General features: G+C 48.7%; 1 protein-coding gene and 1 long non-coding RNA gene across 7 annotated transcripts in view; one reads left to right on the forward strand and one right to left on the reverse strand.

Annotated features, from left to right (window-relative positions):
- The window catches only part of LOC147032326 (platelet-derived growth factor receptor alpha-like), a 124,855-nt gene that overhangs the window by 33,058 nt on the left and 67,671 nt on the right, over positions 1 to 24,126 (forward strand). For 4 of the 5 annotated variants that reach the window (XR_015055113.1, XM_085869838.1, XM_085869837.1 and 1 more), the window contains 4 exons: positions 55 to 292; positions 3,719 to 3,911; positions 4,106 to 4,221; positions 21,751 to 21,901. Coding sequence is in view for 4 of the 5 variants with exons in the window: in XM_085869838.1 (XP_085725964.1) it covers positions 55 to 292; positions 3,719 to 3,911; positions 4,106 to 4,221; positions 21,751 to 21,901 (698 nt within the window). In the remaining variant the exon portion in view is untranslated. The remainder of the gene's footprint in view (positions 1 to 54; positions 293 to 3,718; positions 3,912 to 4,105; positions 4,222 to 21,750; positions 21,902 to 24,126) is intronic. The other variant, XM_085869840.1, reaches the window with a different exon arrangement.
- Positions 86 to 24,126, reverse strand: part of LOC147032327 (uncharacterized) — a 66,107-nt gene continuing 42,066 nt past the window's right edge. The window contains exons 3-4 of one of the 2 annotated variants that reach the window (XR_015055115.1): positions 829 to 1,101; positions 86 to 220 (exon numbers count right to left, since the gene is read on the reverse strand). This is a non-coding gene — a long non-coding RNA (uncharacterized LOC147032327). Of the gene's footprint in view, positions 221 to 422; positions 1,102 to 24,126 lie in introns of those variants that run through there. The other variant, XR_015055114.1, reaches the window with a different exon arrangement.

Here is a 24,126-nt window from a genome sequence, read left to right on the forward strand (position 1 = left end):
AAATATAATCATTATGAGAGAATGTCAACAAATAACAATTTGTCATGTTGGCAGCTGGGCCGGAATCAGACAAAGACAGAGATGGATCTTGAGATTGGAACATGGACTGAGCATTTCTGTGGGCTTCAGCCTGAATTTCAGGCTGGGCCTAACATTGGAGATGATGCTGAGCCTTGGATCAAGAGCTCATTGACAATCCACTCTGCAAAGCTTGAGGACACTGGAGAGTACACATGCACAGCAGAAACAGCAGCTGGAGAAGGCAACACTAGCATCAACATCAATGTTCTTGGTAAGAGCTTGCTGCAGTTTTGTTTGGCCAGTAAATTAACATGTTGGAAAGGTAGCTGGAAAATAATTGGCTGTGCATGTGTATTTATCACAATATGGTTGTGGAACTGCATGTTAATGCAGATTCACTCCCAACCTCAAAAGACTAGAGGTAAGGGTCGTCTTCTTCTTTTGTATGCAACACATGACTGCAAGAAGCATCATTTGCTAGGGGCACAGCTGTGCTGCTGATGCAATGCTCTCTTGTAGGTTAGGGCAGCAATTAGCAATTTGTTCATGGTGCTGGCGATAGCTTGTCTATTCGCAAAGGACATCGTGGGATTTTTAATGTCCACTAACTAATGCCGACAGACGGGACGCCCAGTATAACATTCATCCGAGAAGCTGATCGATCACAAACAACCCAAAGTCCATGTTACCTTCTCAGCTATCAAGTGAACTTTTCCCAATGTCCGAATGACCTTTCACAGTGTTGAACCACAAATAATAACATCCCATTCAAAGTCTTCATTACATACCGGGCGTAGTGGCGTGCACCTGTAATCCGGCGACTCGGAGGCTTGGGTTGGAGGATCGCTTGAGGACGGGTGCTCTGCATTGGGCCGCGCTACGAGAGGGTGTAGGGCAGCCCGGAGTCATGGCGAAACCCAATCCATATCCCTGTGTCGTAACAGGCGACCAGGGTTGCGTCAGGAAGGGCATCCGGCGTAAAACCTGTGCCAAATCAGTATGCGGATCATAACGGATGATCCGCTGTGGCGACACCTCACGGGAGCAGCCGAAAGACGAGCATTCAAAGTCTTCTTTACACTGCAATCAAATAGCAATCATGTAAAACAATTTTTACAGGAGAAAGACCAAAAAGAAAAAATACATTTTCATCATCAGCAAGCAAAAGGTCCAACTTCTCTGAATTTACCACTGCACTAGGCCCATACACAAGGCACACCTATATCATATCATATTGTTATTTGTACAAAGTCGAGGCACTTGGAAGATCGAGAACACAGCAAAAGAACAGAAGAGAATAGAAGTGCTAGTTCAGATAAAAACAATAACCTGGAAAGGAAGGGTGAGCTTCGGGAGGGATAATGAGGGTAGAAAGGATCATGAGTATGGATGGGGGTTCTCTGAGGTGGTGGTAAACGGCCATCTTGAAGCCTTGGAGGGAAGAGTGAGATTGAACAGATTGAGGAAGTTGATTCCACAGGTGAGAGATAAGAGGAGCAAATGAGTGGAGGTGAGCAGGGAGGCTAGATTTTGCAAGTTTCACCAGAAGTTGGTGACTGGCAAATCGCATGTGCCCTGCAGAAACCTGGGGAAGTGGAAGAGGGAGTTGAGGTGTGAAGGGGTGAAGAGGGATTAAGGAGGGATGGACAGAGCACAGAAAGGGTGGAGGATGCAAGACCAAAAAGGAGGTGGTCACGATTATGTTGATAAGTCGTGGAATAAGCAACAATAAAACTTTATTGTTAAGACATCAACAGGCCGAAGGATAGCAAGATGGATGTCACGGTACAATGACATCACGTCTGGTAATCACCCTCACCTGGAACAGAATCTGACACCTCCCCTTCCTTTTTCAAAGTCGACGGATGCAATTATCATGCAAATGCTAAACAAGCAAGCACTAAAGTAGAAAAATTTGAACTTGCACATCACAGAGTTGTGGTGCTTGACGTGCACATGTACTACAACGTGGGTGTGGCTGCTCATTTCGAGCAGAATGTCCAGAGGGTAGATCAAACTGGACCCTCTTGGATGGGGCACTGTGGGGTCGGTCATTCTCACCAGGAGTTGGCTTCTTGTCGCTGGTGGGTGGCGCCTCAGGCACAAGGCGCTGATAATACAGATGGAGATAAACAGAGGTTTCTCTCGTAGACCCGGCCTAATGGCAGTTTGATGTCGTAATCTTCATGCCATCTGATACCGACTATCATGTCGGTCTTGTACCACAGTTTAGTATCTGGATCCTGGATAGACACGTCTGCACTGATCCAGAGTGATTTCAATGCCTTTGCAGTCTTGTCATTACGGCCTATTTTTTGTATGCAGTGTGGTAGCTTTTGCGTCGCACTCGTCCGTGGCCGTCTGCCACTCGGCAGCAAACATTTGGTGATGTCCTAGCATCGCAGCATGTTTTGGGTGGCTGAACATGACCCGAGCTGGGGAGTGGCCCATTTCCCGAGGAGTTTCCACCATTCCCACAGCCCTCTACAAAAGTTACCTTCATCAAGGGCACCCTTGTGCATCATCTTTAGCGACCAAGGTTTTCATCGCCTTGACAGCAGCCTTGGCATGGCCATTCGACCATAATAGATGCAGCGTCGACATGTCATGATGGACTATGCACCGCCCCAAAAATTTTCGGAACTCATACCAGGCGAACTGGGAACCCCCCCCCCCCCCCGTCAGAGCGGAAATGAACAGGGACCCGGAGATTTGCAAAGAAGGACCACATGGCCCTGATGACATCCCAGGATGTCTGAGTACGTTCCAACAAATACGGACATGGCCAACCGGACAACCGGTCAACACAGACCAAGTACGACTTTCCAGCATGTGAGAATATATCAGCAGACGTGTCCTTCAACACACTTTCTGGAGGAGGCTCGTGCGTGATCGGTTCCTTCTGTTGGCTGGCTATACTCTTGACAGATGACACATGAGCATGTTATGTTGGTGATATCATTATTAATGTGAGGCCAGAACACTGTTTGTCAAGCTTGATGCTTTGTCCACTCAAATCTTTAGTACGAGGCATGAAGCTGGTCAAGCACACTCGAGTGCGCTACCTGTAGCATCACTATGCGGTGACCATACAGCACAAGATCTTTGCCCTCAGACAATTGATCACAAATTCCAAAGTACTGCTTAGTCGTCAGTCCCAATCAGAGCGATTCAAAGGAAATCCGTCACGGATCATGTCCGATAGAGGATGAGATACTCAATGTCGTGGCACATGTTCTTCCGCAGACCATCCAGGACAGGGTATCATGCAACATCAGCTGCTCATCGACAATGGTCATCACAGCCGAGATGACGACCTGTCGCACATCACATTGGAGGACTACTACAGTCTCCTTATCATCCTCCAGTGAGACGTCCAGAGGATGACGCGACAACCCATCTGGCATAGCGTGATCTGAGCCCTTCTGCCAGATGGTGGTGAAGATGTGGGGCATAGTTTTCTCGATGAAACGTTGCAACCATGGGTTTTTTGTGCTTTACATTGTGCATTGTGCTTTACAGGGAGGGAGTCTGTAAATCTTGAGACCCTGGGATATAAAAGAAAGACAATGCTTATCTTAATTAGAGAGCATGTGAGCAAATTTGAATGTCGTCGTCGTCGTCTGTCTCACCTTTATACCCAACTCATCCTTCGTACTAATTTCCACAATCCCTTTCTCACACTGTCTGATGCCAGAGCATGGGTTTGTGCGGTTACAACCAGCCGTCGCTGAGGAAGAGCAGCTGCCAGAGGGGCAAACTGGACACTTTTCCATCCCTTTTCGGGCTTACCCAGCTCCCACAGTTCAGTGGCTCTTTAATGGGAAAGCCTTGCATGCTTCCCGACATACTACTTCTCCACTGCACATCACCAACTTGAGCAGTAACAGGTACTCGACCAAGGTCTCTGATCCAATGAATTTCAAACGTTCTGAAGTTTCTGAATTATCCAATGACCTTCATGTTTGACCCATTTTGATCGACTTTGTCTTAATTACTATTCAATGTCGTACAAGCACTTGACTGATGCTTCAAATCATAACAATTACCCGAAACTCAACTTTCATGTCTTGTTAACCCACAGCCATGACAGTGTGTTAGAAGTGATACGAGCAGACAATTCGGATTCTGGTCTGTATACCATCATCGTCTCCAACGCAGATGACCGTGCTGAGTTCACCTTCCGCCTGCGAATCCTTGGTTAGTCATGTCATAATCATGATGTTACGATGCTGATGGTTTATTATATGTGAGGTGCCTGAGCATGGTAGGTGGATGGCTTCGAAGAGGCCTGGTAGCAGAAACTCTGATCTTGCGCTGATCCAAAAGTTGCAGTGGTCCATTAACCACTTTAGGAGAATTCATTTGTGGCGATATATTGTTGCGGGGCTGGGCGTCAGCTGCGAGCACGACCACCAGATGGAGCAGTAGAGTCAGCTCCACCGATCACCCGGAATGTATAGGTCGTCACCCCGGATAACTCCGGAGCCGACGTGTCCCTTATTGGACCGAAGTTCGCCAATAGGTCGACCACGTGGGGAAGGGTCGATTGTCAATTTCAATTTACCTAAATACCCATGTCGTCCAAACTACCGGGGAAATTCACCCTCGACGGCCCTCGTACGGAACGAGCCGCTAGCGTACTCGAACCGTGTGCGATCCGAGTGGATGATCACCGAGATCCGTCGGTCCAAATGTCCCTTTATAGTGGCAACAGCCTGGCTAATTCTCCAACACGCACCATGTTAAACCAATAAAAGAAAGGACGAGGACGAACCGATACATTTAACACATGGGTTTATTTATAATAGGTGGGGAAGGACAGGAGCACATAAGAAGCAGAGTTATCACGACTAATAGAAATGAAATGCAAATAATGTACAAGGCACTTAACAGTTGCTACTTAAAGACGGGCCCAAACACACACACACACACACACACACACACACACACACACACACACACACACACACACACACACACACACACACACACACACACACACACACACACACACACACACACACACACACACACACACGGACTCCAATGGTCTTTATTGAAGGCCTCCAGCTCGAGGACAGGTGAGCTAGAGACCAGAGCCTGCGCTTGGACCTGTCCACCTCATGTGGTCTTTGACGATTTGGCTCTTTGGGACTCGAACCCGCAGCAACGATGCCACTCCAAGCACCAGGGACGGAGGAAAAGCGTCGGACGCCAGGTGGATGAGACGATCTCTGGCACCTCGAACCCGATCGCTGCCAAGCCGACCAGACCAGACGAGTCAATCTCCGGCACCTCGAACCCGATCGCCCAACCCTGATGCTCTGCCAAGCCGACCAGACCAGACGAGTCGCTCTCCGGCACCTCGAACCCGATCGCTGCCAAGCCGACCAAACCAGACGAGTCGATCTCCGGCACCTCGAACCCGATCGCCCAACCCTGACACTGACGCTCAACTCTGACGTTCACCAGTGATGCTCACGCTCTTTCCAAGGCCCTGGTGTTTCTGAAATGGCATTTCTCCTGCGGGATGGGGTGTCATGGGAAGGATCACCGTCTGAGATGTCTCGCCTCTCATTGGTCGAGAGGCTCGTGGGAACGTCATGTCCGAGACATCTCACCCCTCCCATTGGTCCGGGATTCGTGAGAAAGTTTGCCGTCTGAGACGTCTCGCCTCCCATTGGTCCGGGGTTCGTGGGAACGTCGGTGTCTGAGATGTCTCACGCCTCCCATTGGTCCGGGATTCGTGGGAACGTCGGTGTCTAAGATGTCTCATGCCTCCCATTGGTCGGGGGGAACATTCCATCTCTCCGGGGCGGAGTCGGAGCTCTGGTGGCCGAGGAAACTCCGCCCATGTACATGGTCGAACGCACGTAGAGAATGGCGTCGGTGTGAGGAAGCGAGGTGAAGGCGTGTTGTTGTTATAAGGGGTGTAAAAATCCGAACTATTAAGATAACACACAGCGCACGTACATTTTATTCCCATTAGACAAGGAAAAAGGGAGCTATTTATCCACATTTACTTATAGATATAATTGAGTGATAGGACCTGTATGTTGAGTGCAGTAAACTTCAAAATTCGTAACAATATGTCCCTTGATGTTGTGAACAACTTCTCCAAGTTATTGTGGGGTAGTCCATTGTTTGAACTAGAACGGCACTGAGTCGAGCGCATACCTCCGCCAAGCTGAACAGTTGACATTTTCTATCCCACAGATAGGCCGAATCTGGATTCAGACCTGAACAAAAATCTAATCGGCTTGTTTTTTTTTCACCTAACCAACTCATCCACCAACTTTCATCCGAATCCGTCCACAACTTTTTGAGACATCATGCAATATCGTTTTTAGCCCCAATATCGTTTTACCGACAGACATATGTATGTCTGTCGTAGCGCCGGCAATTGTAGCTAAGTTGTCCGTTTGAGTCTGTTAGTTAGTTACGCAGCGCATTAGGTTACTTATTTTTGGGACATGTATAAAAAAATGTCGCACTCAGAGAACCAAAGGTAAAATGTACTAGGGGAAAACTTGCACATGCTGGTCACACGAAAATTTGACGACTCGGGATGAGTCTGTAAAAAAGGGGAGGGGGTAGTGTTACGAATCTGGAAGCCATGAGCACTTAACTTTCAGAGACCCTATAGAACAGTTGTATCGGTAAGTATGTTTTTTAGTTAGGGTCCACGTCCCTCGTTTAATGGTTGAATAAATGTGCATGCGCTGTGAGTTATTTTAATAGTCAGGATTTTTACATCACTCACAACAACTACGGCACCTACATCTCCAATAACAACAACAATGCCATCTTCGCTCTCACAGCGACAACCTTCTGCTCCCGGCATTCTCCGCGCGCGGCATTCTCAGTGCGCTCGCTGGTATGCGGGTGTGTTGGGAATTTGTTCGGGGATGGAATTCCATTCCCAAATATAGTCATGAACCGGTTCGCTTGGCCACGCACCCGAGAGCGGGCCACACCTGAGTGGACCGCGCCCGAGAGCGATAAAAAGGAAAGGAGAGCAAATAATCGGGTGGATCTGCTTGAGCGAGAAAGGAAGAATTCGGGCCCGTTCAAAACGCATCTCTCGAGGCTGGGCGAAAGGAATCTTGTCGCTGGCGTGCTCTGGTTCCCGGGTCATCTTCTCTCGTGGCTGGCGTGGTCTGCGTCTGGCTGCCCTTGGTCCGTTCGTTCCGACTGGTGCTCTGGGAAGGTGTGGACGTCAAGCCACGCGCTCGTGGCCAAAGTAGCCTGCGACTTTCTCGTCCCTCAGCTTGACTTCCCTCCAAGCTGAAAGGAAAATAAAGACCATTTTGGGTCCGTTTCTTTTGGGTGTGCGTCTGTGTGGGCCCATCTTTAAGTAGGAATTGTTTCAGTGCTTGTGTGTAAATTTGCATTCTCCATTAGTCGTGATAACTCTGCCCTTACATGCTTCCCCCGTTTCCCCGATTACTGTGAATAAATACCCCATTTGTTAAATGTATCCGCTCCTTTCTGTGTTTCTTCCATTGGCTTAGCATGGCGCGTGTTGGTGAATTACAAAGACCGTTGCCGCTGTAAATGTACATTTGGACCGACGAGACTTCGGCAACCATCCGCTCGGGTTGCGCACGGGTCGGGCACGCTAACGGCTCGACTCGTACGAGTGCCGTCGAGGGTATGAATACTCGGTAACTTGCCACGTGGATCTTTAGGTATTTTGAAGATTGGCAAATAAGCCTGAACCACGTGGTGGAATTATTGACGATTCACGGTTCGGTAAGGGACCCATACCCTCAGAGTTTTCGGAAAGGTACAATCTAGATGCCGGGTGTTCGGTAGAGTCGACCCTACTGCTCCACCTCGCGTTCGTGCTTGCAGCCGATACCCGGCTCCGCAACAAATTGGTGTCAGTCGTGGAGATACGAACCCCTCTGCCTCCATTAACAAAATTGACAGGTTTGAATCCGCAACGAATTGGTGTTCAGGAGCGGGATTTCTAACCCCTCCGTCTCCACAAAATTCACGGATTCGGATCAGGGGTGTAGGGAGCGAACCCCTCCCCCCCCCCCCCGATTCCCCCAAATTACGAGTATTTTAAATTCTCTTCCCAACACGCGACATGGCAAGCCAAGACAAGCTGAAGCAGGTGGGTCGTGAGGTAGATGAAGTTGTAGACGAACCCATGGTCCAGGACACCACCCCATGCAGGAACTGGCCCCGCAGCCAAGCTCAGAGTCCGTAAGGGGTGCAGGGGTGGCGTATGACCCCCCCCCCGCCGTCAAATTTCCCTCCCCACCCTTGGAGGGTCTGCGTCCGATCGTGGTGGATCGGCTTCGCAAGAGCCATCGGGCATCGAACAGTTGGTGCTGATGATGCAACGGATGGATGCCAAAATGGAGAAGAACGTGCGCGATATGCAAAACAAAATGGACGCGAGCACGCGCGATGTGCAAAGAATGGAAAACCGACTGAGGGGTGATATGCAAACGCAGCCAGGGGAGATGCAGAGTATGGGGTTGAATCTGCAGGTGGGTCTCGAGGAACTGAAGGGCATAATGGCGGCACCACGTGGCGGGGCGACCGAACCAACAGGGAGTGCAACGGCTGTCCGGACCGCGATGGAGACGGGTAAGGTTGAGGGGATGAGCGACGTCATAAATGATGGGGAGACGTGTAGGGTGAGACACGAGGGGATGACAGAAGAAACAAAGGAGGTGATGGAGACGGAGAAATTAACAGAGACGAAGAGCCAGGAAGAAACGGAAATAATAAACGAGGTGATGGAGAGGGAGAAATCAATAGAGGGGGACAAACTAAATGAAACGAAAGACGATCACACACACATAGAGTTAGTGAGGGACAATGGGGTTGATCTGTTGGAATGTATTGTGACCCGGGCAAGCAGCAGGATGGCCTCCTTCAGGGACGAGGGGAGACGATATGCCCCTTTAAAGCCGATCGCGATGAGGTGAGTCCAGTTGAGCCGTGTGAGGGTGAGGGGGTGAGTGATGTTAACGGGTACACGCGGAGCTTGGGGGGGGGGGGTAAAGAGATCCCGGGACCCCTTGAGATAACACGAATCCCCAAAGTGATTGTCCCGTTGTGTGTGGTTAAGAGTATGAGTGGTACGAGTGTGTCGAAAGGTGTGCAGAATTTGAGTGTCATGGCGTGCGTGAGTGCATGCGAGGAATTGGTACATAGACCGGTCCAGACGGGAGACGGGTGTACATAGACCGTCCAGACGGGAGACAGAATTGGTACATAGCCTTCTGCGCCGTATGGAGCCATTTTGGTTACCATGCCGTTTTCGTGAGACGACATGTGTGAGGTTCATGGTGCGTTTCGCGCACGGCCTCCACGGGCGCATCTGCGCGATTGCGATCCGGCGCGAGAACGCTCCACGTTGTATATGAGCCGGCCGCGAGAACGGTGAAAATGTAGGCGAGTGATTGAATTTGGAACGGACGGGTCCACATACGGGCACGTGTGTGAAGCTCCACGTAAGGCATGCCTTCTGTTCTGTTCGCGGAGCGGGTTCCCGGGACGATGCGCTCGTTGCCAACCTGCACGGGAAACCGCGCAGGCTCGGTGCGCGGGTGACGTCATCAGCCCGGACCTCGCGGCGCAAGCTTCAGGCAAACGGCGCACGTCGTCCCGTGTGGGGAATCCCACGAAAGCGAGAGCTTGTTGCAGTCGGCAGGGTGACGTCATGGCTGCCCGTATCCCCATAGGAAGGGACGTGCTAACTGCAGACCGCCGTCCTGGAGATGCGCTCCCAGTACAAGCATCCTGGTTTGGGCAAAGGAAGCACTTGTTAACGAGATGGGTTTTGCTTAGTTAGACCGGCCTCATGGGGGCATTGGGGCTCATGGACTAGTTAGTGGGGAAGTAGATTTAGATTTAGAATGGGAAATGAATTTTGGGAGACATGGACAGACATGGAATGTGTAGTGGGGACGTAGATTAGCTACGTAGAGTTAAATGGAACGTGCATTAGAATAAGGGATGACGAGGTAGCACGAGATAGTCGGGGAAGTTAGTTAGCAGAATATCAGAGTGTCAGTGTTGGTGTGAACAAAGTGAAAGAAAAATCTACAATGAGTGAGTATGGGTCAGCGGGCCCAAATGTGAATGGAGCGAATGTGGTATGCATGGTGCGAATGACTGGGTGGGGGGGAGGAGTGAAACCCACCCAAGTGACCCTGGGGTCAGTTTAATGGTAGTTAGTGGGTTAGTCAAATTTACCAAAAGGAGGTCGTTTTGTTGTTGGTGCGGAAAGAAGGCTCGAGACCTGTGTTGTGGGGTGCAGGAGTCCATTGAGCGGCTGGGAGCGTGGCTGATGAAAGGTGAGTATCGATTAGACTATTAGAGGGCACCCCGGGCACCGGACAGTCGGCCAGAGTAGGCCAAGGGTCCAAGGGACCAGGATAGTGTCGTGGGCACGGGCGACCCGCGGAACGGGACCCATAACACCAAAATGCCACGTGGGCATCGGAGGGGGGAAATGTCAGGGAGGGCAACCCCCCACCTTCATAGGGAGCAGGTAGGCTCGGAGACAGCCTCAGGGCCCGGGGGTGCCATGGTTATAGTTCAGCAGAGGGGAAATCCCTGCCAAGTGAGCCACGCTGCCCAGCCATGAAATTGTGCGAGGCCACGAGTGAAAATTGGAGGGCTCGGCCCAAATTTATAATGGACACCAACACAGGTGACGGGAATCATGGTTGCTGGAACCTATAGTTTAAAGAGACAGGCGTATTGCAAAGCCCCGGGGTCAGGGGTGCAAATTAACATTTTTATCGACCGGCCAGCAGGGCCGGTGACTAGAAAAAGTTACCGGCCCAGCAGAATTTCTACCGGCCCGATAAAATAAAGACAAAAGTCACAAATTTGATATCAAACACTTTTAATATACTCACATGAGTGAGTTTGATGAATGAGGTTGGTTGGATGAGCGAGTTTGATGAGTGAGGTTGGTTGGATGAGTGAATTTGATGAGTGAGGTTGGTTGTATGAATGAGTTTAATGGAGGAGGTTTGCAGAATGAGTGAGTTTGATGAAGGAGGTTGGGTGGATGAGTGAGTTGGATGGATGGATGAGTGAGTTTGATGAGTGGGGTGGGGGTGGGGGGGATGATGCAGGGAGGAGGAGGTTGTGGGCGATGGGGGGGGGGAGACCTTTTTTGTGTGGGTGATGGGGGCAGGGGGGTTGTGAGTAGTGCTGGGGGGGGGGTATTTTTGTGGGTGATGGGGTGGTTGTGGATGATGGACGGTGGGGTAGAGGGGGGGGGTTTGGGTGATGGACAATGGTGAGGGTACTACTCGTCCACCAAACATCACATATAAACTCACTCATCCACCTAACCCCACTCATTCACCCAACCTCACCCATCAAACTCACTCATTCACCCAACTTTACCCATCAAACTCACTCATTCACCCAACTTTACCCATCAAACTCACTCATTAACCCAAAAGCCTCATCAACCTCACTCATTCAACTCACTCATTCACCCAAATTCACTCATTTAACCAACATGGGCATAGTGTTGGGCACCAATAACCAAAAAGTTAACTTTGATAACGATAATCCGATAACCCCAATTTTAAGTCCGATAACGATAATCCGGTAATTATAATACAAAGTTATCGGACGTGAACGATAATCCGATCACGATAACTACTTTTTAACAAGGATTCAAAAAAACAAGGAAAAACCTTCAAAACCCATAGAAAAGGCTTACTTGTGCTAAATCCAAGAATAAAATAAGCATTTTGCATCTTTTTAGAGTCCGAGTCGTCACACACACACACACACACACACACACACACACACACACACACACACACACACACACACACACACACACACACACACACACACACACACACACACACACACACACACACACACACACCACGTTTAACCGGACGGAGTCCAACATGCACTGGGAGGTTAACGCCAGTAGAGTATGTGGTTTAATCCGTCGTGTGAGCGTGGTGCATGGGGTTACCGTGCAGGGGTGCTGTATCGTGGAAGGTTTGGCCGATCCGGGCACGTTGTATAGTGTGTGTTATTAAAGTTGATTTCACCTCACCAAGACTGGTGTTTGGCCTCAGTGCTCCGTTGGGGATTCCCTTTAACCATTGTGGCATGGTGGCAGCGTTGGGATACGATTCCACGCACTCTTCACCCCGGAGATTGCGATCGGCAGAACGTCCCTGTTACGAGAGCCATCTTCGAACCCCAATCGCACCTCACAAGAAGGTGAGCGGCCAACCAGCTCACTCTGTAGCTGTGTCATAAATATCGTCTGAACAACGTGCCCGTCGTCAAAATGGCCACCACACACCGTGCACCAGAGCAGTGGTCACTAAGCAAGAGTGAAACAGTGAACTCATTTGAAAATTGGAGACAATTTTCTTTATATTTTATCACTCAATCCCAACTTTGCGCCCTTCCTCACTGAGGGCATCACCTGGGAGAAGAAGAGCAGAGCGTTCCCTCTTCGTGGACTTGTGGATGATGGTGACGATGTCCCCGTTGTGCAGCGTCAGGCTGCCCAACAGAAAGTCACCGTACTGGAACTTATGCTGGGTCAGATTGCAAACTACTGCCCTGTGATATCCCGCAACACCATAGTCCGAAACTCCTCCTCTGTAGTCAACATATGGCAATCGATTCGACAACATTTTGGATTCCAATCGACAGGCGCACACTTCATTGACTTTGCAGCGATACGCCATAACCCCTAAGAGCGCCATAAAGACTGATACCAACGCCTGATGGCGTTTGTGGAGGATAACTTGCTACCACAAGATGGCAGCATCTTCCACCATAATATAACCAGGCGATCACGGAAGATGAGGAATTATCTCCCTCGTTGGAGAACTTTATTGTGCTCACACGGCTTCGCCTTGTCCACAGTGGACTCCCCGGACTCGTCAAACAACGCTATGGAACTGAACTCAGGTCCCGCACTTTAGCCTCCATCAAACCGGAGATATCCCAGGCGCTTGACTCACTATTAGATGAGCTCCATGCTGCTGAAGATACAACATCCTTGCGCACTTCAACGTCTCGACCACAGGTCCCCCGCCCAGCATTGTTCCCATCATCGTCGAAACCTCGTCAAGTCTTTTTGGGGACTCGTTCCAACAACCTTACGAAGTCCTGTCCCCTCTGCAAACAAGTACGCCGCACTGATTACGGTCATTTCCTCAGTAAGTGTCCTTTCCTCCCCGAACGAGATCGTCGGTACATCGCCAGAGCACGCCATGTGGCTGACATAACTGAAGAGTCAGACGACGAGTCTGGAGACATAACATATGCCCATATGGACAAGGTAGTTAATAACATAGACTATACAGAACCGTCCACTATCTCGCGTATCCAGACTCGCCGGGCTCCATATCTAGACACCTTCCACGGTCACCGCACAACCCGAGTTATCATCGACAGTGGGGCCACGGGTAACCTGATTCGTGAGACAACTGTAAGGAGGTTTGGAGCCAAGATTCAGAAGAGTGCACAGTCCGCTCGTCAGGCTGATGGGTCTTCCTCTCTTCAAGTGGTTGGTGAGACCAGACCGACACTGACTCGCGACGGAAGGGAATTTCAGTTTGAGGGCCTGGTTGTCGAAAATCTTGACATGGAAGTACTAGCAGGAACACCTTTCATGGAGTCTAATGACATCTCAATCCGCCCTGTGAAGCATCAAGTTATCCTGGGTGACGGCACCACATACGTTTATGGTTCTCAGGAAGGGAGCCTTAATCGCCATGCAGTACGCCGAGCTCATGTCGTACGTGCCCCACCCCACACAACTACTCTGTGGCCCGGTGAGTTCATCGAAATGGTCCTTCCATGTGACATGTCGAGTATCGACTCAGCGTTCGCACTCGAACCTCGCACGGATGCGCCCAGTGCGAGGTCGCTGCGACCCATTGAGTACTGGCCCCCACCGAGTGTCATCCGTAGCATCAGCGGGAAGGTTCGGATCCCCAATTTAACTAACGAACCACGAGTTCTCAAAGGACATGAGCGATTTTGCCAAATCCGCCCTAACAAATACCGAACACCCAGATGACTATACCGAGACCAGCCCCCCCCCCAATTAAAATGCACACTCACTTCACTCTCAGGACACTCTTCGACTGTCACCCTCGACCCTGACAAAATGTTCGCTCCTGACACACGATCAAAGTTTTGTGCCCTTCTTGAAGAGTATGATGAAGTGTTTGACCCAGTGTTCCAAGGCTACAATGGTGCTGCAGGCCCCTTTTGAGGCTGTTGTTAACATGGGCCCCGTTCAGCCTCCACAACGCAAAGGCCGTCTACCACAGTATGCGCAAGATAAACTGTGTGAACCACAACACAAATTTGATGAACTAGAAAAGCTTGGAGTCTTTACTCGCCCTGAGGACATGGGGATTACTGTGGAATACCTTAATCCTTCATTCTTGATCAAGAAGCCCAGTGGCGGGTTCCGCTTCGTCACAGCCTTTGCTGATGTGGGCCGATACAGCAAGCCACAACCCTCTCTCATGCCAAACGTAGATTCCATCCTCCGCAAAATTGCTCAGTGGAAGTATATAATTACTACCGACCTTACGAGTGCCTTCTACCAAATCCCATTATCTCGCCAGTCCATGAAGTACTGCGGTGTAGCCACACCCTTCCGGGGAATACGTGTGTATACCAGATCCGCTATGGGTATGCCTGGATCAGAGACGGCACTCGAAGAACTCATGTGTCGCGTCCTTGGTGATCTCTTAGAGAAGGGGACCGTCGCCAAACTCGCTGACGACCTCAATTGCGGTGGTGACACATTGGACGAACTTCTCCAGAACTGGAGAATGGTGTTGCAGGCTCTGCATAAATGTCGACTTCGCCTCTCTGCTACGAAGACAGTTGTATGTCCAAAGAGCACCACCATCTTAGGATGGATCTGGTCTAGTGGTACTATCCAGGCCAGCCCACACCGTGTGGCTACACTCTCTACTTGTTCGGCTCCTGAGAAGGTCAGGGGAATGAGATCCCTTATCGGGGCATATAAGGTTCTTGCTCGTGTTATCCCCAACTGCTCCGCTCTCTTATCCCCCTTGGATGATGTTGTGGCTGGATGCCAATGACTGGACAGAGTTGTGTGGACTGATGAGTTACATTCTGCCTTCCACAGAGCCCAAGCCGCTCTTTCGTCAGCTCGTACAATTACTCTTCCTCGTCCAAGTGATCAGCTATGGATCGTGATGGATGGTTCTGTCAAAAAACACAGCATTGGATCAACTCTGTACATCACGCGCAATGGAAGATCTCACCTTGTGGGTTTTTTTAGCGCAAAGTTACGCGGACACCAACTACCTGGTTGCCATGTGAAGTGGAGGCCCTTTCCATTGCTGTATCAGTAAAACACTTCAGTCCCTTCATTATCCTATCTAAACATCATGCATCCATCCTCACTGATAGCAAGCCGTGCGTACAAGCGTATGAGAAGCTCTGTCGTGGCGAGTTTTCAGCGAGCCCTCGTCTATTCACATTCCTGTCCACCGTCAGCCGTTATCAAGCGACCGTACGGCACCTCGCAGGATCCGCCAATGCCCCATCTGATTTTGCCAGCCGCAATGCACCAGACTGTACTGACACCTCATGTCAAATTTGTGCATTCATAAGACGCGAGGAGGAAGCCGTAGTCCTGCAGGTGTCAGCCCAAGACATTATTTCCGGTCGAACCAAACTGCCCTTCACCAACAGAACTGCCTGGATAGCAGTTCAGGCAGAGTGCGCAGACTTAAGGCAGACTCATGCCCACCTGATTCAGGGCACCCGCCCATCGAAGAAAACAACCAACATCAAGGATGTCAAACGTTACCTCCAGGTTGCGTCACTTTCCAAAGATGGCCTAGTTGTAGTCCGTCGGGACAAGCCCTTGTCCTCGGCATGTGAGTGCATTATTGTCCCACGTCAGGTAGTCAATGGCTTACTAACAGCATTACACATTCAACTGGATCACCCGAGTCGTCATCAACTCAGTTCTGTGATTCACCGCGATTTTTATGCTCTTGACTTGGACAGAGCAATCGATCAGGTAACCTCGGGGTGTCACCAGTGTGCTGCATTGCGCAACATTCCTCATACCATTACCAAGCAATCCACTGGAGAACCCCCTGGTGCTGTTGGTGTATCCTTCGCAGCGGATATCATCAAACGCAATCACCAGCTCGTTCTCATATTGCGAGAATGTTCCACTTCCTACACTACATCGTGCATTGTGGAGAATGAACAACACATCACTGTCCGCGACAACTTGATCCGCTTATGCATAGAGCTCCGGCCATTGGATGGACCACTTGTTGTCATCCGCACCGATCCGGCTCCCGGCTTCACACGTCTGGTCCACGATGAGCTTCTTAAACATCACCGGATGTGCATCGAGATTGGTCGCATTAAAAATCCCAACAAGAATCCCATCGCCGATAAGGCAGTTCGTGAATGTGAAGATGAACTTCTACGACAGGAGCCGATGGGAGGACCAGTAACTCCACTAACCCTCGCACTGGCCACCGCCAGTATGAACTCACGAGTTAGTGCATGGGGACTCTCGGCCCGAGAGATGTGGTGGCAGTGGGATCAGTTCACCAATCAACAAATCCCTTTCTCGGACTTACAAATGATACAAGCCTAACACCATCTTCGTTCCGTTAACCACCCCCATAGTGAGAAGTCGAAGGCACCCATGGGGTCCGTCAAGCCCAATGTGTCAGTGGAAGTCGGTGATTTGATCTATTTGTACTCTGATCGTAACAAGTCATGCGCAAGAAACCGATTCCTCGTCTCTGCCACCGATGGACCCTGGTGCAACATACGTAAATTTGTGGGGTCCCAATTGAGGAGTGCAGCTTATGGGGTGAAAAAGTCTTAATGCTACAAAGTCCCAGACTACTGGAAGGATCTGCTCCCACTCCCTCGCAATCGGGAATATGGTGTTGCACAACAAACCGAGAACGTATGCCTCCAACCTGCAACAAAACCACCAGACCCCCCATTCATCCCCTATGAGCTGTCTTCACCTGCCGACAGTGCTGAATCCTTCCCAATCCCTAGTAGACAGGTACCAGATCTAGGTTCTGATGCATCCCCGAGGCTTGACACCTGTAGACCTGGTTACTCCAAAGCCATCGGTGACACCTGTGAGGAACATCCAACGGTGTCCCCAACCGTCTGGACACCAAGACGCTCCAACCGTGTACGTTACCAGCCCAAGCACTTCAAGGATTTTATTTTGGAGTCATATTGTGGTCACAATGCTTGCAGAAACTGTCATGGGGCAGAATAATCCCCGAGACCGGAGGGCAGTGTACCCGGTGATGGTCTCAGTATATCTGACTGACTGGTACATGATTTATGTGACCTCAGCCAGGTTAAGTGACCATTATCCTTGTTTAACTTTGTGTACTCTGCCTCAGTATTTGAAGTCATGTACTGTCACCTACTTTCTTCATTTATAACACCAAGAATGATAGTAGATAAATGACCTCGTTAAAAAAAATAATAATAAATAAATAAATAAAAAAGTGGTTACGCCAGTAGAGTACGTGGTTTAATCCGTCGTGCGAGCGTGGTGCACGGGGTTACCGTGCAGGGGTGCGGTACCGTGAAGGTTTGGCCGAGCCGGGCACGTGTATCGTGTGTGTTATTAAAGTCGATTTCACCTCACCAAGACTGGTGTTTGGCCTCGGTGCTCCGTTGGGGATTCCCTTTAACCATCGTGGCGTAACGGGACGGGTCAAGGACACAATGTGAATCCAACAAACAAATTAATGTCCATTTCTTACCGAAAGAGCAACGGGAATAGGTCCGCGGAACGCTGCGCACACAAACAGGAAGACACCGTTAATTCAACAATGAGAGGCACGACCTTACAAACACACCAAGAACAGTTACAAACATGGCGCGACGGTATCTCCACGCCTCGACACTCATGTCCGATTGTCCGTCGCTCTGCCAAAGGTTAGACCGTCCTTGTGTTTGAATTAACCGATCTGTACGTTTCCCAACCTTGACCGAACCCAGTACCTGCAGAGCCGAGCAGCCGCATGGCTGAGGAAGACGCCATTGCAAGGCTTCTTCTTCTTCTTCTTCTTCTTCTTCATTGACTCTTTCTCTTCTTCTTCTTCTTCTTCTTCTTCTTCTTCCGCTGCCTCTTCTTCTTCTTCTTCTTCTGCCTCTTCTTCTTCTCCTTCGCCCTCACTTCTTCTTCCATTTTTCTTCACGCGGCGGCCTGATTCAGCATTATCTTGTAAAACAAGTAATCTATAATCATGTACATTTTTCTCCACATTGATAATTAGTTCGGCGAAATGCGACCCGGAAACGATTAAAATGTTATCGGACAAAAAATTAAAGGACATTATCGGACTAAAAAATCGAGTTATCGGAAGTTAACTGGTCCGATAACGATAATGGAGTGGGTATGGACAAGGACAGGCAAAGGCGATAGGTTGGGGGGAGACCGTAGGTTAGGTCTGAGCCCGCTTTTGAAGCGGCTGGCACCACCGCACTCCCTCCACAGAACCTCGCGGACCATCCCGGAGGCCGCCCAGCTTCACATGCCGGCCTGCTTGTGCTGCATCGCCTGGTCTGCATCTGCCTTGCCATGCCTTCATTTGCCTGCCTTGGCCATAACCCCATGCCTGCTGCCTTCTTGCATTTGCCCCATGTCACCATCTTAACCATGTGCCCCCGGACCATCCCTTCAGTGTGTTTTGCCAAGACTGCCCTGCAGGCAGCCGCACACGGGGACTGCATTGGTGCAGCCCGTGCATCGTTTTTGTGTTCTTACGTTCACCTCCAGCCATTCATTCAAGTGAGCCAGAGACTGCATTGAGCAGCCTGGCCACGTCTTTCTTCTTGCATAAAGGCCACTTAAAATGGCCTGTGGACGGCGCATGGCCTGCCGTGTTAGGGTGAGTTACCTCCAGCAGCTGGGGGTATGGAAGAAATAAAAAGAAGAAGGTTCACTGCGAGGAATACTCAAGGGGGACCTTTTGAGCAGGCCCTGAGGACGACTGACCTTCAGCTGCTGAGCACTCACCCACACACAAACTGTTAACTTTGCCGTGCCTCTTTCCCACAGATGACAGGTCCTGGATCATGGTTAGTGTAAATAGATAAGTAAGGATTGTAAATAATTTTATAACACACCTGTATGTCTGTCATAGCGCCGGCAATTGTAGCTAAGTTGTCCGTGTGAGTCTGTTACTTACGCAGCGCATTTGGTTACTTATTTTTGGGACATGTATAAAAAAATGTCGCACTCAGGGAACCAAAGGTAAAACGTACTAGGGGAAAACTTACACATGTTGGTCACACGAAAATTTGACGACTCAGGATGAGTCTGTAAAAAGGGGAGGGGGTAGTGTTACGAATCTGAAAGCCATGAGCACTTAACTTTCAGAGTCCCTATAGAACAGTTATATCGGTAAGTATGTGTTTTTTAGTTAGGGTCGTTTAATGGGTTTAATGGGTCCCTCGTTTAATGGGTGAATAAATGTACATGTGCTGTGAGTTATTTTAATAGTTAGGATTTTTACATCACTCACAACAACTACGGCTAGTACATATCCAACAACAACAACAACGCCATCTTCGCTCTCACAGCGAAAACCCTCTGCTCCCAGCATTCTTCGCACGCTCGCTGGTATGCGGGTGTGTTCGGAATTTGTTCGAGGATGGAATTCCATTCCCAAATATGGTCATTAACGGGTTCTCTTGGCTGCGTGCCAAATAAGGCAATGCGTCTGGTCCCACCCACTGAGAACAGGCCATGATGAGCGGACTGATTTCCATTCCCAAATATGGTCATGAACCGGTTCGCTTGGCCACGTGCCCGAGAGCGGGCCACGCCTGAGCAGACCACGCCCGAGAGCGGGCCATGCCTGAGTGGACCACGCCCGATAGCGATAAAAAGGAACAGAGAGCAAATAATCAGGGGATCTGCTCAAGCGAGAAAGGAAGAATTCGCGCCCGTTCAAAACACATCTCTCGAGGCTGGGTGAAAGGCATCTCGTCACTGGCGTGCTCTGGTTCCCGGGTCATCTCGTCTCGTGGCTGGCGTGGTCTGCGTCGGGCTGCCCTTGGTCCGTTCGTTCTGACTGGTGCTCCGGGGAGGTGTGTACGTCGAGCCGCGTGCTCTTGGCCAGGTAGCCTGCGACTTTCTCATCCCTTAGCTCGACTTCCCTCCGAGCTGAAGGGATAATAAAGACCATTTTGGGTCCGTTTCTTTTGGGTGTGCGTCTGTGTGGGCCCGTCGTTAAGTAGGAATTGTTTAAGTGCTTGTGTGTAAATTTGCATTCTCCATTAGTCGTGATAACTCTGCCCTTACATGCTTCCCCCGTTTCCCCGATTACTGTGAATAAATACCCCATTTGTTAAATGTATCTGCTCGTTTCTGTGTTTCTTCCATTGGCTTAGCATGGCGCGTGTTGGTGAATTACAAAGGCCGTTGCTGCTGTAAATGTACATTTGGACTGACGGGACTTCGGCAACCATCCGCTCGGGTTGCGCACGGGTCAGGCACGCTAACGGCTCGACTCGTACGAGTGCCGTCGAGAGTGTGAATACTCAGTAACTCGCCACGTGGATCTCCAGGTATTTTGAAGATTGGCAAATAACCCTGTACCACGTGGTGGAATTATTGACGATTCACGGTCCGGTAAGGGACCCGTACCCTCGGAGTTTTCCGAAAGGTACGATCTAGATTCCGGGTGTTCGGTAGAGTCGACCCTACTGCTCCACCTAGCGGTCGTGCTCGCAGCCGATACCCGGTTCCGCAACAATATATCGTTTTAACCCTACTTCTCAATGGTGAAGACTCACTTTTAAAAATTTGAGTTTCCGGATCTTCACCAAAATCTAATCAATTCGTCCTTGTCACACACCTGATATGTACACCAGTTTTGTCCGAATTTGTCCACAATTTTTGAGATATCCTGTTCTCACAGAGAGACAACTAAACAGGAGTGAAAACATAACCTCTGTCCACTTTTGGTGGTGGGGTAAATTATGATGGAAAGATGGAGTTACAAAGATTTTTTTGTTTTAGGAACTTCATCTTTTTTGCTTTATTAAAGTAGTAGTAGTAGTAGTAGAAGTAGTGGTGGGAAGGAATGTAATGATTATCTCTGTCTTGCATTTTTCTTATGATTATCTTTGTCTTGCATCTAGATTGTGTATGAGTGTTTGAATGGGAGTATAATTGAAGTCAGAAAGGTCAAATGGCCTTTTCTCATATTTTGATTTTCTCCTTGTAGTGCATTATCCTAAAGTGAGCATACTCTTATCCAAAATTGTGAGAAGGTATATGGAAATCTACATCGTACATTGAAAAGGGAGTACAGTACTACTTTTAAAAAAAGTTTGATGAAATCCGATAGAAATTCTATCACATTTCTATCAGATGTCATGATAAGTTATACAGCAGCAGATTTCTTTTTTATATCGGTAGGCTATAACCCATAGCCCTTCTCCATACATTGTCTATAGCCTCCTTTATTCTTACTCCTCTCCTCTTTCACCCTCCTAAAGACCCTCTCCTCTCCTCTTCTCCATTCTCTTCCATTGTTCTAACTCCTCAGCCATCAGGCACCTTCTTCTCCTTGTGACTGTACGAATAATATGTATATAATAAGCACAATAATCATAACGTCTCATTCAGCATTCCTCCTTCCATTTACATGTGCTGCTGTACAGTGCCACCATTTATTACAAGCCTGGAAGATGTCGCCAAGCGAGGCTTGAAATATCACCGAAAGCCAGGATTTGGATCACACCGTGTCATTTGTGTGGCTAAAGGACAGCCAACACCAGACATAGAATGGTATTCCTGCTCAGATATCCCCAGGTCAGCATCATTTGACAATTCAAAACTTGCGTGATTAGATGATTTAAGTACATTTTAAAAAATGCCACATTTTTACTTACAAATTGTACTAAAAGTTCATGGAGTAGTTCAAGATATTTACGAAAGCATCATCTCTTGATAAGTTATGCAAATATGATGCAATTGTGTACCCTCTCCCTTACCCCATCCCTCAACCATATGGATCATGTTCACATCGGTCTGATCCCCACCTTCGTACATATGTAACAAATACATGGCCTCGTACCATATATCATGGAATTTCCGAGAGAAAAATCAGTGCTGTTGCAAACCTAAGAGCTTCTTCATGAAACATTCGATTTGTACAACAAAATTTAAATATGCATTTCAATAAAATAGACATCAAAGCTATTCGACTTGCACTCCTCAGGATAAAACCTCATTTTTATCCTGACTTTTATCCATTTTTATCATTAGCTTCTTAATGATGAATTGGGCAGGAGCCTTGTTTTGAGAGTAATCACATTTACATCAGTGTCATCACATTATGTTCATTACCAGGTCATAACTAGGAAGATTCCTCCTGGAGTTGGCTGTCCAACTAAACTGAGCAACCGGGAAACACAAACCTTGGTCAGGGAGCTGACCAAGAACCCACTGACCGCACTGATGGAATGACAGAGTTCCTTGGCTGAGATGGGAGAACCTGCAGGAAGGATGACAATCTCTGCAGCGCTTCACAAATCTAGGCTTTATGGGAGAGTGGCCAGATGGAAGCCACTCCCGAGAAGAGAAAAAGGCACATGACAACACGCCCGGAGTTTGTAAAAAGGCACATGAAAGACTGAGAGAATGAGACAAAAGATCCTGTGGTCTGATGAGATGAAAATTGAACTATTTGGCCTGAATGCAAAGCGCTCCGTCTGGCAGAAACCGAACTGCTCATAAACCATCTAACACCATCCCTACCTTGAAGCATGGTGGTGGCAGCATCATGCTATGGGGATGCTTTTCAGTGGCAGGGACTGAGAGACTTGTAAGAACAGATGGAACAATGAATGGAGCCAAATACAGGCAAGTCCTTGAGGAGAACCTGTTTCAGAGTGCAAAAGACCTGAGACTGCGATGAAGATTTACGTTCAAACAGGACAATGACCCCAAGCATTCAGCCAAAGCAACACTGGAATGGCTTCAGAACAAGAACGTTAAAGTCCTTGAGTGGCCCAGCCTAAGCCCGATTTGAATCCCATTGATAATCTGTGTGAAAGACTTGAAGATTACTGTTCACCGACACTCTCCATCCAACTTGACAGAGCTTGAGCAAATCTGCAAGGAAGAATGGGAGAAAATCCCCAAATCCAGATGTGCAAAGCTGATACAGACATGCCCAAGAAAACTCGAAGCTGTAATCGCTGCCAAAGGCATGTCTGCAACATATTGACTTTAGGGGTTAAATACTTATTGACGCAAGACATTTCAGCTTTTCATTTTTAATTAATTTGTAAATATTTCGAAGAACATGTTTTCACTTTGTCATTATGGGGTATTTTGTGAAGATCGGTGACAATTTTTTTTTCATTTAATCCATTTTAAATTAATGCTGTAACACAACAAAATGTGAAAAAGTTAAGGGGTGTGAATACTTTCTGAAGGCACTGTAAATCTGTCTGACCTGTCTGTTTTGTAAAAGTTGGTCAATATGGACTGGCACTTTGGCCAAATTCCCTGCTCAGGGTTTGCTGTGTCAGTATTACCTGCAGTATATGGGAGTGCAGGCATGTGGATATTGTCCAGGTATAATGGGGCAAATGGCACTTATCTGTCCTTCATATCTTATACTTGACGATCTCTAATGAGCCTTGAAGGAAGAACTGACAAGTGATGATGCAAAGAGCCTTCAATGCCCATGTTGTATCCAGATAGGATGACGTTCATCATTGGGAGCATGATGTTTATGGCCCACAAGGATGTAGAGAAGACAGTCGGAGACAGTGGTGAAACAGTCGGAGACAAAGTTACGAAGTAAACGAGAAGGGCACTCGGAGCACACCATGAAACTTCAGCGGAACATCACCCATCGGGCAAATATCACTCGAGTGATAAACTTCTGTCAAACGTTTGCCCATTGGCTCATAGCACAATCAAAATAAAGACCAATTGCTGCACCAGAGTCCCAATAAGGAAGCCAGACAGAACGAGTCACTGATATAGATTGACAAGGTCAGGGCTTTGATGTTGAAGAAGAT

Source organism: Eptatretus burgeri, chromosome 2, assembly GCF_056783735.1.
Source record: "Eptatretus burgeri isolate ZD-2024b chromosome 2, Ebu_testis_v1, whole genome shotgun sequence".
NCBI classification, from domain to species: domain Eukaryota; kingdom Metazoa; phylum Chordata; class Myxini; order Myxiniformes; family Myxinidae; genus Eptatretus; species Eptatretus burgeri.